Genomic DNA, 15061 nt, shown 5'->3' with positions numbered 1-15061 from the left:
TTAAAACTTTTTCAAATACTTAATGACTAAAGACAGTTCACTTGGATAATTTCTTAAAGAAATGTAATGAGGCATCCATGAATGCCACTTGGTTTGACTTTACATAAAAAAACTACTTATTTAAGCTTTACTTTTTTTTTTCTTCAAAAATAGTAATACAGTTTAATATATTTTAAAGCTTACTCTAACAAAATTTTTTCTCCCTGTGTTAACACTTCTATAATCAGAAACAGCCAAGTTCTTTTTAGGCTTATCATTGGTTGAAAAATCCACTGGGAAACTTACCTTGGATAGAAAGTTGAGCAAGCTGTGTGGTTTTTTTTTCCTCTTGTTTTTGTTTCTTGGCTCTCATTATGACCCTCCAGTCTTTCAAAGTCCTTCACTGCTGGTTGGTGCTGTCACAGCTCATCAGATTTATTCTGGACCTGTACAGGGTATCTGGGGAGAAAGAGGAAAGAAGTATGTGTACTGCTGTGTCCTTGACAATTTAAAGAAGGCTGGGTCAAGTAAACTAAAACAAGGCCCATTGTAGACTTTTTCTTCTTGAAGAATTTATTTGGTCTTGCTGTTTTCTGTTTCATTTTGTTCCCCACCTCCTTTGTATCCTACAACTTCATTCTCTCTGAAAAAAAATGATAGAAATTTAGGAATGTTCTATAAGCTATTGATATATTCCCATATTACCTTTCTTTTGTCTCTGGTACATAGGATACATAGCCAGTCATCTCATTGAAGTTCACACATTTAATATGTGAAAGAGCAAGACCCGGAATCTAACAACTTAGGATCACAACTGGAACTAATGTTATTTTAAAGGCTATGTGTGCTTTTTGTATTTAATATTTTAATGTTTCCTGTCTTTATTTGGGAAAGTTTCTAAACAAATAGGTTGCTATTTTTTATGATTTTATTTATGAACATAATAAATGTAGGTTTCTAGTCTTTGAGAAAATGGATATATTAAGAGGCAGAGGATTCTTAGAAATATTTACCCTAATACTAATTTTTTTCTCATATTGTGGTATATTGAAAGTTTTTTTTTTTTTAAATAAATTGCTATATTGTAAACCATTCTACCTGGCTTTAGAGGTACTTAAAGTTAAATACTTTTAAGTTAACTATGTAAATTAAACTTTCAACTTATGTAATTTCTAAAACACTAATGAATTAGTTTTATTTAACTTAGCTTCAGATTTATGCATCACTGGTTATAAATTAACAACCTACGCTGGTGTGAAGTGTCACATTGTAGCCTAATTCTTTATGCAGTTGTGACCACATAGACCAACCAGGAAGGAGGGCAGCAAACTTCGAGATGCTTTGAGTATAAAGTTGCAGGGTCCCGAGGGTTTAGAGGAATTCCTCTGGTCCATAGGGAACTGTGGAGGAGGGGAAAACCTAGAATCAGGAAACATTCCTGTCTAGTGGTATAGCCTATCAGTGACCATCTTAGCTCCTTTCTTGGTAAAATCCTTCAGTTTTATTGGGTTCCCCAGCCCCCACCTCTCACAGAAAAAGCTTTAATTTCTAGGTAGAACTCGGTGGTAACATGGCATTTCTTCCATAGCTTTGTAAAATATTTTTGATGATGTTTGATAGAACTGGCATATTAGAGTTTCTCTGTTGGTAGTTCAGATACAAACTGTATGAATAGGAACTTGTTTCTTAAGAGTAAAGTAAAATGCTTTGAATAGGTTTTAAATGAGATTGTCTTGGGCACTGTTAGCTGCTTCAAATGCTGGTTTATTTTGTGGTTGTGTGTGTGGTGTGTATATGGTTTAGGTTTTTTTTTTTTTTTTAATTTAAAATTTTAAGGGAGTGGGTTTTAAAATCTGAACTTTTGATCTTTTTAAAAAGTGTAACTAGTCATTTTATATAGTAGTCTTATTTTGTAAAGCCCTTCCTATGTAGAATTTTCCTTTTGAACCCTTTCAAAGTTAGTCTTGTGAGAAACATTTCAGACCTTCCATTGAGCAAACAAATACTCTATCCCCCACCCCTACCCTCACCTCAGTCTCATTTTTTTTTTTTTTTTAAGAAGCAAAACCAGAAATTATGGCTGCTTTTGTTTTTTGTTCAGGGGTGCATAGAGGAGTATGTGGTTTCTGTAACTTGGTCTTCACCTTTCTCTAAGTTTTAAAATTAAGATTTTATAGTTTTTAGGACATATCTTTACCACCCATTCCCCTCTTTTTATACAACTGTGTATGTTTAGTAAAAACCACATAAAGCAGCATTTTTTCCTTTATGTTATAATGGGTCAAAAGTAACAGACATACATGTAATTAAGGCTGTAAAAAGTTCAAGGTGTGTCAGTGCCATGAGAAAGCTTCTGAATGAACACTTAATTTTAAGTATTTGTTTAGATTTTTGCACTTAATGTAGCTTATGATAAAATACAGGCTATACTTAATTTATTTAGTGCTCTTTTTGTTTGGCATAAATGAAATAGAAATGCTATCACCCCAAATTATTCACTCAAAAGCCATGAAATTTAAAACAGCTGATATTTTCTTTTTCATACTAACAGCTTGGAACAAATGTTTTGCTTGTGCAAATGAGATGGCTATTGTGATGCAAAGAAGTATCTTGAAAAAAACCAAATGTCCTTTCTCTGTTTTGAGTATTTCAGTTAAATACTGCAATAATTGTAAGCAGAGCCTGGAGTTTCTTTCTTGTTTCTGTTCTGCGATATATTTTAACAAGTTCTCTTGTGACTTTTAAAATGTCTTGGTTTTAGGACACGTGGTTCGGCGGGGATAACTTTGTCTACAGACGCAATGGGTTAGCAGTTAGATTTTGCAAGTCTTCTCATTTCTTTCCAGATTCTCTGACCCAGGGTAACCTTTGGTTCTTCTCTGAAGGCAGGAGTGAGGGAAGTTTGAGCAGGTGACTGATGATCACTGTCCATACAGCCCACAGACAATATGCGAATTACTTTAGCAGTCCTCTTAGTCCCTCCTCCCACTCTTCCTCCCTTTAAACCAACAAATGCAAATAGCCTCATCCCCATTTGCTAGAAATCTAGGCTTGCTCTGGCAACATGGGCTTTGTTGTTGACTCGCTTTCTCCAGAAAGGCAGTTTTATTTCTGGTAAAAGAGAAAGGCTATCAAGTGGAACCTAAGTCACTTTAATGGTAAATATAGCAACAGCTTGTTTCTCTGGAATATTTCTAAAGGTAGGAATTACCCCAAAGTTTCTTTATATTGTAGTTGAAGTACGGTTAAAGAAATTCATTGTCTGCTTTGTTAGCTTTTGTGTACTAAATATCCAATCATTTCTATTATCTCAAAAAATTCTCTTTTTTGCTCTAAATATTACTTACTGAAATTGGTGGTACTATTATTTGATTAGTCTTTTATAAAAATTGTTTTATGGTAGAAGGGAAAAGTCAGTCTGGTTATTTTTACCATAAAGATGGCATTAAATAAAGAAAGAACAAACCTATTGTGACTCAAACTTGATAATTTAAATCTCCAGTTTGTGATGGAAAGTGTTATCATATATTTTTCTATAGCCTTGAGGAATATGACATGATTTTTCATTAGAATTACCTGAGACTTAGTAAAAGTATTTGTACAGTAATAGAGATGTGGATAACATTTTACTAATTAAATATCGTGTCAGTACATTTGGTTTGTGGAAATCCTAGCAGTGACTGCTATGTTTTTGTTTTTTTTTTAACAGCATAATGCAAGTCATTCTGTAAGAAAAAAGGTGCTGTGATTTAAAAATTGAGTGGCTTTTAAAAGCTCAGAATTGTTAAATGAATTATGAATTGACCTGAAACAACTGAAGTTGCTTCTTTTCATGTGAACTTTCTTCTGAAAATATTAAAGGTGTTGGAAATTGTCATCTTCTTTAATGTCATTGTGACCAAAATCTTGGTTTCTTTTGAAGTGAGCAGATATGAGTAGCGATTGTGAAATATAATGGTCTTCATGGGAAGCACCCCCATGAAGCTGAAGTGAGTAGTTTACAGAGCGTCTGTGATGGGGCAAGTATTGTTAAAAGAACGCTCTTAAGGCCCTTCTAAAATTTAGTTGTGATTTCTAGCTGCTTCTTGCATTTTTTTGGTTTCCTTTCTAGGCTGAATGCTTATATCATTATATAACAAGTTAGGAAAACCATATAAATTCCACTAAATTAGATTTTATTTTAATTTAGCATGTATGCCAAGAAAAAAGGCAGTGTCATTTGCGTACAAGGTAAATAACTTTAACTGGACTTTTGTATTTTGTTTAATTTAGAGAGCTATCCTTTAACCTTTTAATTGTGTTTGGGATATTTTTCCCTGTAGCATTTTTGTAAGTTTTCAGTAACCTTATAGAATATCCTATACAGATTAAGGTATGTTTTATAAGGTGTGTAAAGGGTGTCTTTTCTCTTCTTGAATCTGTTTGTCTTAGATCTCCAAGTCTTATTTTGAAATGGGGGAGACAGAAATTAAAGCTACAAAGACTTTCAGTATATTGGTTTTGGTTTAGTTGTCCAGACATAATTTTTAAAAGCTCCTAGAAAAGACATAGCAGCATTTCCCAAATGGGGATGCTCTGTCATACCACCCCAAAACAAGCTCTTTTAAATCAGATCTTTACTTTTGTGAGTGAATGGCTTGTTTTTCTTTTTATGTGGGAGTTATCTTTTATTGTATGTTTATTTTATATTATTTTTTAACAAGCTTTTTAAAAATGTTTACTTTTGAGAACAAGTGAGAGAGAGAGAGAGAGCTGGGGAGAGGCAGAGAGAGAGGGAGACAGAGCATCCCAAAGTGGACTCTGCACTGACAGTGGAGAGCCCGATGTGGGGCTCGAACTCACGAACCACGAGATCATGATGTGAGCTGAAGTCGGACGCTTAACCAACTGAGCCACCCGGGCACCCCTATTTTATTATTATTTTTTTTATGTTTAGTTTTGGGAGAGAGAGAGAGCAAGCTTGTGCAGGCAGGGAAGGGGCAGAGAGAGAGGGAGACAGAGGATCCAAAGCAGGCTCCACACTGACAGCACAGAGCCCAACGTGGGGCTCAAACTCACGAACTGTGAGATCATGACCTGAGCTGAAGACATTTACCTGACTGAGACACCCGGGCGCCCCTTATTGTATATTTAAAGTATTTTTAATACTGTAAAACTGTGGTTCTTGGTTTTGGGGAGGGAAACCTACCTAGGTCATGAGGAGACTCAGGAAAGACAGTGGAGGAGCGAAGGCAATAGGGCTGGGCCTGTTCACACTATTGGATGCCAACAATGCCAACTAAACCATCTCTTCTTGGTAAATGAGCAGGGAACTGGGCAGAACATTCAAGTTAGAATAGGTCCAATAAGGGTTAAAATATGAAAAGACAGTACCATTTCCACAAAAACTGGGGACAGCTACCACTAAGAATTAGAGACCTTCTTTTCCTTTTTAACTTTTTCAGTGTTTGCCATTCTTTTTCCTTGTAGTGATTAGTTGTAAAACAGATAAACCTTTTAAAATGATAGGGCAGGGGGCAGGTCTCAAAAAGAACTTTTATACTTGTTTTGGGCACAGTGAGAAAGTGAGAAAAGTAAAAAAGTATCTTAGAGGTCTTTAAGTAATGGTAAAAGGAAGAGTGATAAGCAGAGGCCTTTGGGAGGTGTCTGACCAAGACCAAGAGTGCCCCTGCTACTGTGAATGAAAATAGAGACCATGTGTCTCTGCTGGTCAGCTGCTTGGCCAATAATGATGCTTTTACAGTTCTATTCTGCTGAGTCAGCCTGGGCTACTGAGGGGATCTACTCTTTAATTCTGAAATTGCTGGAGACAGCTGCAGATTCTAGAGGTCACTGCCAGTATGCAGTGAGTCTGCATGGGTATCTCTACTGTTATTTTTTAGTGGATTCTTGTATGTCTTTACAAGTTGTATGGCTTTTTATCAAAATAAAATATTAGTAATGCTTATGTCAAATAATTGTTTTCTTTAGAGACGTGACTTGTTCTGTTATTTAAAAAAGTGGCTAGGTTTGGGGCACCTGGGTGGCTCAGTCGGTTAAGCGTCCAGCACTTGATTTCAGCTCATGTCATGATCTCATGGTCATAAGATTGAGTCTCGCATTGGGCTGTGTGCTGTGCTTGGAGCCTGCTTAAGATATTCTCTTTCTCTCTCTTTCTCTCTCTTTCTCTTTCTCTCTCTCTCTCTCTCTTTCTCTCCACCCCCCCCCCAAATGGCTAGGTTTATCTTTGTGAGGGCATTTTATAATCTTTATGACAAAATTGGAATTGTAGAACATTTAGAAAACAAAGCGATAGGGTAAAATCTAAAAATTGCTTGTATTCTTGCCAGTATTCTTGCCATCCTCTAATATTTTGATATATAAACCTTAGGATATTTTAATTAAAAAATCAGAAATGTTAATTAATTGCCAGTAGTCATTGAGACCAGCTGAGGATGTCTTTAGAAGCATGTGTTGTATTCTGTTCCATGTATACAGAACTGTATTGGTTTGGTCCCATCTACTTAAGTATTCTTGCTTTGTTATTATAATAATTAATAGACATAAAATGTGTTTGGATTATAAATGTTTCATTTTGAGTAAATACATAAGAAAATTTAGAGTACAGAAGGTTCTCCTCTAATATTTGATGCATTTTTCCCTTAAGGGTTTATTTAGCCAAGAGAATTTAAAAAAAGGAAAGCCCCTAAATACTGGATTATTAAGGGCATGTTGATAATTTGTTTTTAGCACCACTTTAGATATTTTTATCTGTGGTTTACACAGAAGCTCCCTCAAATTTGAACCTTAAGAAATGTTTAACCCAACTATTTAATTCTGCATTTGAGTTTGTTAAGATTATAGAAGAAAATATTTTAATTGTCTTTTCATTGCTTACCTCACTAGTTTAAAACAGTACCCCACTTTAAGCAAGGAGCATGGGCTTTTGGGTGAGACAGTCCTGAATGTGAATCCCGTTCCTACCACTATGAGACTAGCTGTGTGATACTGGATTAGATGTTACTTACTGCACTAAGCCTCTGTTTTCTCCTCCTCCTCCTCCTCCTCCTCCTCCTCCTTCTTCTTCTTCTTCTTCTTCCTCTTCTTCCTCTTCTTCCTCTTCTTCTTCTTCTGTTTTTGATGCAGGGCTCAAACTCATGGTTCTGGAGATCGTGACCTGAGCCAAAGTCAGATGCTTAACCAACTGAGCCACTCAGGTGCCCCAAGCCTCTATTTCTTTATATGTAAAATGGGAATAATAATACTTGCTTTACAAAATTATAGAAACAAATTTTAATAATGTATGCAAAATATTTGACCCATTCGAAGTATACAGATTTCTTTCTTTTTCCCCCCAGTGTTGTGTTTTAAAATGAGCTGCGATTCACATAATACAAAATTAACTATTTCAAAATGCACAATTTAGAGTCACTTAGTGCGTTCATAATGTTGTACAACTACCATCTTTATCTAGTTTGGAAATATTTTCATCACCTTAAAAGAAAACCCTGTACCCACTAAGCAGTTGCTTCCTATTCTCTCCTCCCTCTTGACCCTGTGACCACTAATCTGTATTCTGTTGCTATAGATTTACTTATTCTAGATATTTCATATAAATTGAATCATATAGTATGTGATTTTGTGTCTGGCTTCTTTCACTTAGTGTAATGTTTTCAAGGTTCATTCATGCCATTTCAGCTACCAATACTTTATTCCTTTTTATGGATGAATAATATTCCATTGTATACATGTGTAACACATTGGTTATCCATTTATCCATTGATGTACATTTGAGCTGTTTCTACCTTTTGGCTACTGTGAATAGTGCTGCTATGAATATCCCTGTACATGTTCTTATTAGAGTCCCTGTTTTCATTTATTTTGGGTATATACCTAGGAATGGAATTGTTGGTTCAAATGTTAGTTCTGTGTTAACTTTATCTGCTACTGCCAAACTGTTTGCCGCAGGAGCTGCACCACTTTACATTCCCATCAGCAATGTATGGGGGTTACAGTTTCTCCATATCCTTGTCAGCACTTAACTGTTTTTCTTTTTAATAGCCATCTTAGTAGGTGTAAAGTGGTACCAAGTTGTGATTTTGATTTGCAGTCCTTCCTTCATTTTTGAATGGAGTGTATTCTTAGAAGTTGATTTTTTTTTTTAACACATTGTCAAAGATTATCTTTTATTTGGTTTGAGACAAGGTGTTTTCCTTTAAACAGACAAAAAATTAAACATTCACTCCATATATCTTGGATTACAATGCCATGGGTTTGGGCATTTTGGGGTTACCATAACAGCAGCACCTTAGAAACTGGGTGAGAGGAAACACTACAGATAAGAGATTTTATTTCCTCCTTTCTTAGAAGTTGATTTTTAAGTTGGTTGATTGGTATTTGAAGTTTTTTTTTTCATACAGTGTTACATTAGTTTCAGGTGTACAAAATAGTGATTCAAAAATTCTATACATTACTCAGTGCTCACCACGATAAGTGAACTCTTAATTCCCTTCATATATTTCACCCATCCAGCCATCCATCTCCCCTCTGGTAACCACCAGTTTGTTCTCTGTAGTTAAGAGTCTGTTTTTTGGTTTGTCTCTTTTTTTTCTTTTTTTAAATGATTTTTTTTAAGTTTATTTATTTATTTTGAGACAGAGAGAGAGAGATGCAGGAGGGGCAGAGAGAAAGATGGAGACAGAATTCCAAGCAGGCTCTGCAGTGTCAGCTCAGAAACCTGTGCGGGGCTCAAACTCACTTCCTGTGAGATCATGACCTGCGCTGAAATCAAGAGTCAGATACTTTAACTGACTGAGCCACCTAGGCGCCCCTGTCTCTTTTTTTTCTTTGTTTTGTTTCTTAAATTCCACATGAGTGAAATCCTATGGTCTTTGTCTTTCTCTGACTGACTTATTTCTGTTAGCATTGTATTCTCTAGATCCATCCATGTTGTTGCAGATGGCAAGCTTTCTTTTTTTATGGCTTAGTAACATTCCAGTGTATGTATGTGTATATACACACACACACACACACACACACCACATCATCTTTATCCATTCATCTGTCATTGGGCACTTGAGTTGCTTCCATAATTTGGCTATTACAAATAATGCTGCAGTAAACATGGGGGTGCATATATCTTTTTAAAATAGTGTTTTTATATTTTTTGGGTAAATACCCAGTAGTGGAATTATTGGATCCTATTGTAATTCTCTTTTTAATTGTTTGAGGAACCTTCATACTGTCTTCCACAGTGGCTGTACCAGTTTGTATTCCCACCAGCAGTGCAAAAACGGTTCCTTTTTCTCCATATCCTCACCAGCACTTGTCTCTTGTGCTTTTGATTTTAGTCATTCTGACAGGTGTGAGGTGATATCTCATTGTGGTTTTGATTTGCATTTCCTTGATGGATGCGTGGTATTGAGCATCTTTTTATGTGTTTGTTGGTCATCTGTGTGTCTTCTTTTGAGAAATGCCTGTTCATATCTTCTGCCCATTTTAAATTATATTATTTGTTTTTGGGGTTATTGATTTGTATAAGATCTTTATATATTTTGGATACTAAACCCTTATCAGATCTGTCATTTACATGTATCTTCCCCCATTCAGTAGGTTGCCTTTTTGTTTTGTTGGTGGTTTCCTTTGCTGTGTAGAAGCTTTTTATTTTGGTATAGTTGCAGTAGTTTTTTTTTGCTTTTGTTTCCCTTGCCTCAGGAGACAAATGTAGAAAAGTGTTGCTATGGCCAATGTCAGACAAAATTACTGCCTGTTCTCCTCTAGGATTTTTATGGTTTCAGATCTCACATTTAGATCTTTAATCTGTTTTGAGTTTATTTTTGTGTGTGGTGGAAGAAAGTGGTATAATTTCATTCTTTTGCATGTAGCTGTCCAGTTTTCTCAGTGCCATTTGTAGAAGAGACCGTCTTTTTCCCATTGCATACCCTTGCCTCCTTTGTTGAAGATCAATTGACCACATAATTGTGGATATATTTCTGGGCTCTCTCTTTTGTCCCATTGATGTATGTGTTGTTTTTTTGTGCCAGTACCATACTGTTTTGATTGCAACAGCTTTGTAGTATATCTTGAAATCTGGGATTGAAATACCTTAAATTCTGTTCTTTTTCAAAATTACCTTGGCTGTTTGGGGTCTTTTGGGGTTCCATACAAATTTTAGGGTAATTTGTTCAGTTTTGTGAAAAATGCTGTTGGTATTTTGATAGGGATTGCTTTGAATCTATGTATTGTTTTGAGTAATATGGACATTTTAACAATATTGGTTCTCCCAATCCATGAACATGGAATATCTTTCCATTTGTGACATCTTCCATTTCTTTCATCAGTATTTTATAGCTTCTAGAGTACAGGTCTTTCACCTCCTTGGTTAACTTTATTCCTAAGTATTTTATTATTTTTGGTGCAATTGTAAGTGGGATTGTTTTCTTAATTTTTCTTTTTGCTACTTCATTATTAGTGTATAGAAATACAGTGGATTTCTGTCTATTGATTTTGTATCCTGTGACTTTACTGAATTCATTTATTAGTTCTAGTAGTTTCTTGGAGTTTTTAGGGTTTCTATATATAATATCATGTCATCTGGAGATAGTGAAAGCTTTATTTCTTCCTTACCAGTTTGGATGCCTTTTATTTCTTTTTGTTGTGTGATTGCTGTGGCTAGGACTTCCAGTACTATGTTGAATAAAAGTGGTGAGAGTAGACATCCTTGTCTTACTCCTGACCTTAGGGGAAAAACTCAGTTTTTCATCATTGCATATAATGTTAGTGGTGGGTTTTTCATATATGGCCCTTATTATTGAGTTGAAGTATGTACCCTCTGTAACCTTCTTTGTTGAGGTAAAGCATTTTTTTCCCAGCAAACTGTAAAATGTTGTTATTAAACCATGGTGGCCTATTTGATGCATAAGCTACCCAACTTGTTTCTATGGGAATATAAGACCAGAGACAAAACTTGGATGTTAAACATTTATTCATTTAACAAACATTTCTTGGATGCCTGTTATGTGGCAGGCCCTCAACCACATGTTGGAGGTATAATAATGGTTTGAACTTACATAGTTCCTTCTTCTGAAGGAATTCACAGTGTAGTGGGACAGGTAGATATCTAAGAAAAGATAAGATGCTGTAATACCTGTGCTGCTAGAGATAAATGCAGTCTGTGAAGTTTATTAGCATGAAGTCCTATGGTTTGCCTCGGAGCTTAGTGCTGGAATTTTGCAGTGCTCGTGATTGAGCTCGTCATTGACATGAGAGAGAAGGCCTTTCCTGGATCAGCTTCTGCAAGGCAGTAAGGGTCACAATATTTGAGGACCTGAAACATGATTATGACTGAATCTATAAGGATAGTTGGAGAATAGAGGATATGAGATTGTGAAGATATGTAGAGGGCCTTGGACACCAGGCCAAAGACTTTAGATTTTAGCATATGGGTAATGTGGCATCACTGAAGATTTTCTTTTCAATGTTTGTTTATTTTTGAGAGAGAGAGAGAGAGACAGACAGACAGAGCATGAGCGGGGGAGGGCCAGAGAGAGAGAGGGAGACACAGAATCTGAAGCAGGCTCCAGGCTCTGAGCTGTCATCACAGAGCCCTATGCAGGGCTCGAACCCATGGAACTGTGAGATTATGACTGGAACTGAAGTCAGAGGCTTAACTGACTGAGCCACCCAGGTGCCCCAGCATCACTGAAGATTTTTAAGAGGAAAAGTGACATATAGTTTGTATTTTAGAAAGATCATGATTATGTGCTATCAAATATGGATTGTAAAGGTTAGCCAGGAATGCTAGTAAAGAGGCTAGTGCTATAGCTTATGTGAGAAGTCATTTCATGGGCATAAAGAAGAACACAACTAGGAAGTACTTCAGGTAGGCTTGGTTTCACATGTCGATGGTGGAAGAGTACAAAGATGTCTTCAAGATTTCTGATTACTGATAATTGAGTGTAAAAGGTAATGTCATTCAAGATAAGCGTGATGAATTTGGTTTTGGACATGTTGAGTAAGAGATGCCTATATATAAGATTATTGAGTTGGCTATTGAAAACACAGCTCTGGAACTTGAGAGAGGCCTATGATGGGTAGGGGGTGGCTTACGAATGCTTAAGTGGGCAGAAGAACATGAGGGCAAGCAATTTGGTGATCATTATATGTAGGCAGTAGCTGAAATCAAGGGAGTGAACTAAAAGCACTCAAAACTGAGGTGGGGGTAGGGGGAAGGTGACTAATCCTGGGGAACACCACAGGAAACATGACAGAGGTATAAGAAGGACCAGGAGGGAGTGGCTGTGTGAAATCTAATAACGATTTTAAAAAAGAAGACATCATCAAAAGTGTTTAGTGCTATTAGGAGGTTGTGGGTTACCTTAGCATTCAAAGCTTCCCTAAAAAGAGGTGTCTAAAAGTGTAATTGCAGGGGCGCCTGGGTGGCGCAGTCGGTTAAGCATCCGACTTCAGCCAGGTCACGATCTCGCGGTCCGTGAGTTCGAGCCCCGCGTCGGGCTCTGGGCTGATGGCTCAGAGCCTGGAGCCTGTTTCTGATTCTGTGTCTCCCTCTCTCTCTGCCCCTCCCCCGTTCATGCTCTGTCTCTCTCTGTCCCAAAAATAAATAAACGTTAAAAAAAAAAATTAAAAAAAAAAATAAATAAATAAAAGTGTAATTGCAGAGGGTTGAAAAATAAGAAAATGGCAGTGGTAGTGAACATGGGCTAGTCTTTTAAGAAGTTTGGTCATGAAAGGAAGGAGGAAAGGGATCAGAATGTCGGTAAATAGGAGATCCTTATTTGGATGAAACTTTTTCTTGCATTTGTTAGGCATTGACAACAAGGTTTCCCTGATATCCCATCCATTGATAGAAGAGGGCCAGGAGCACCCTCAGGGCCTGGAAAGAGAAGGTGAGAATCAAGGCAGGCCTGCTGCTGATGGTAATGCTGCTGCTGCTGGTGCTGCTGCTGCTGCTATTAACAGTTAACATTTATTGAAATATGTACCATGTGCCACATGCTGAATTTAAATAATTGTCCCAAGACCTCATAATTATTATGTGGTAAATCTGGATTTGAACCTAATTAATCTAGAACCAGTGTCTCTCCCTAGATAATGAGAAGCAGGGAAGGGAATAGGTTATTTTGACCAGTTGGTACAGGAGTCCCATGCCCAGCTGATCTCTACTCTGCTTCTTCTGAGAAAATTCATAGTCCTCACCTGGCTTCTGGCTTCCAAATATCTGCTGTGGTATTAGGAACATGCTTCCTTGTTTTCCTTTCCACTAGTAACTACCCCCTGTGGTTTTCTTTAAGAGTTTTTCTTAGCTTGGGGTACCTGTGTGGTTCATTCGGTTAGGCTTCTGACTCTTGGGTTCAACTCAGGTCATGATCTCATGGTTCATGAGTTCAAGCCCTGCATTAGGCTTTGCGATGGCAGTGCTGAGCCTGCTTTGGATTCTCTCTTTCCCTCTTTTTCAGCCTCTCCCCCACTTGTGCTCTTTCTCAAAATATAAATAAATAAATTTAATATTTTTTTAAGTTTATTTTTGAGAGAGAGAGAGCAAGTGCAGGAGTACGAGCAGGGGAGAGGGAGAGAGAATCCCAAGCAGGCTCCGTGCTGTCAGCACACAGCCCAATGGGGGCTCGGTCCCACAAACCATGAGATCATGACCTGAGCCGTGGCCAAGAGTCAGAGGCCCAACCCACTGAGCCACCCAGGTGCCCCTAAATAAATAAATTTTAAAGAAATTTAAAAAAGAGTTTTTCTTAGCTAATTTGAAGGTTTCTTTTTTTTTTTTTTTAAGTTTATTTATTTATTTTGAGAGAGAGAGAGAGTACACACAGGAGGGGCAGAGAGAGGACGAGAGAGAATCCCAAGCAGGCCACTATCAGTGCAGAGCCTGATGTGGGGCTTGAACTCAGGAACTGCGAGATCATAACGCGAGCCAAAACCAAGAGTCGATCGCTTAACTGACTGAGCCACCCAGGCACCCCTTATTTGAGGCTTTCTAAAATGAGTTTTTTATTGCTGAAGGTAAGGAAATATACATTTAAAAGACTCTCGGGGCACCCAGGTGGCTCAGTCAGTTAAGCGTCCATCTTTGGCTTGGGTTATGATCTCACAGTTGGTGAGTTCAAACCCCTGCACTGGGCTCTCTGCTGTCAGCACAGAGCCCGCTTCAGATCCTCTATCCCCTTCTCTCTGCCCCTCCCCATGTTGTGCACATGTTCTCTCTCAAAAAAATAAAACATTAAAAAAATAAGTAAAAATAATAAAAGACACTTAGCATGCTAATGGGAAGGGAAAGTTACTCTTATATGACAAGAACAGTCCTTGGGTATTCAAAAGGCTAATTTCAGAGGAAAAACAGACTCTGGCTGTTATCAAATGTTTAGTTTCTCAAGCAGGGTTTCGCTTCTGGAATGGCATGGGTGGCTTCCTCTGGTACAGGTTGGGAGAAGAGAGAGGAGAAATAGGGCAGAATCTGAAACACCAGTCAAGGGAGCTGGTGCTTTGGTATGGGATGGCAGCAGGAGTGAATGAAGGAAGATCAGGGGGTTTCCCCTTTGCTCTTACTGCCGCCCACGACCAGTTTGTGGCAATGTGAGCTCGTTCTGTGAGTCAGGGAGCAAAATTCCAGATAGAGGCATTGGGTGCCTCAAGTGAGCTTTTTGAGCAAAATTCCAGATAGAGGCATCAGGCCTCAAGGTTGGATAGTGATAGTGTAAGTGTAGCCATCTCTATTGCTATGTCTATGTTTTTCAAAGTTGAGGCTTATATTGTTTCTTTGGGTTTATAGTTAGCAGTATGAAGGATTTTTTTTAATGTTTATTTTTGAGAGAGAGAGAGAGAGAGAGGGAGGGAGGGAGGGGGAGGGGCAGAGAGAGAGGGAGACACAGAATCCAAAACAGGCTCCAGGCTCTGAGCTGTCAGCACAGAGCCTGATGTGGGGCCCGAACCCACAGGCTGTGAGACCATGACCTTAGCCGGAGTCGGACACTTAACTGACTGAGCCACCCAGGTACCCCATAAGTTTTTCTTTTTAATGTTTTATTTATTTTTGAGAGAGCACGTGAGTGGAGGAGGGACAGAGAGGGTAGATCTG

General features: G+C 37.7%; 1 protein-coding gene across 9 annotated transcripts in view; it reads left to right on the top strand.

Moving 5' to 3' along the window:
• SCML2 (Scm polycomb group protein like 2) overlaps nucleotides 1-15061 on the top strand; it is a 102266-nt gene that overhangs the window by 62898 nt on the left and 24307 nt on the right. For 7 of the 9 annotated variants that reach the window (XM_045471116.1, XM_045471112.1, XM_045471115.1 and 4 more), the window contains one exon: nucleotides 12783-12863. The exons of the other annotated variants lie outside the window; for them this stretch is intronic. In XM_045471116.1, the coding sequence (XP_045327072.1) occupies nucleotides 12783-12863 (81 nt within the window). The remainder of the gene's footprint in view (nucleotides 1-12782; nucleotides 12864-15061) is intronic. 9 annotated transcript variants of the gene reach the window in all.

This window comes from Leopardus geoffroyi, chromosome X (genome assembly GCF_018350155.1).
Source record: "Leopardus geoffroyi isolate Oge1 chromosome X, O.geoffroyi_Oge1_pat1.0, whole genome shotgun sequence".
In the NCBI taxonomy this organism is placed as follows: Eukaryota; Metazoa; Chordata; class Mammalia; order Carnivora; family Felidae; genus Leopardus; species Leopardus geoffroyi.
This window is presented reverse-complemented; position numbering and strand designations above follow the sequence as displayed.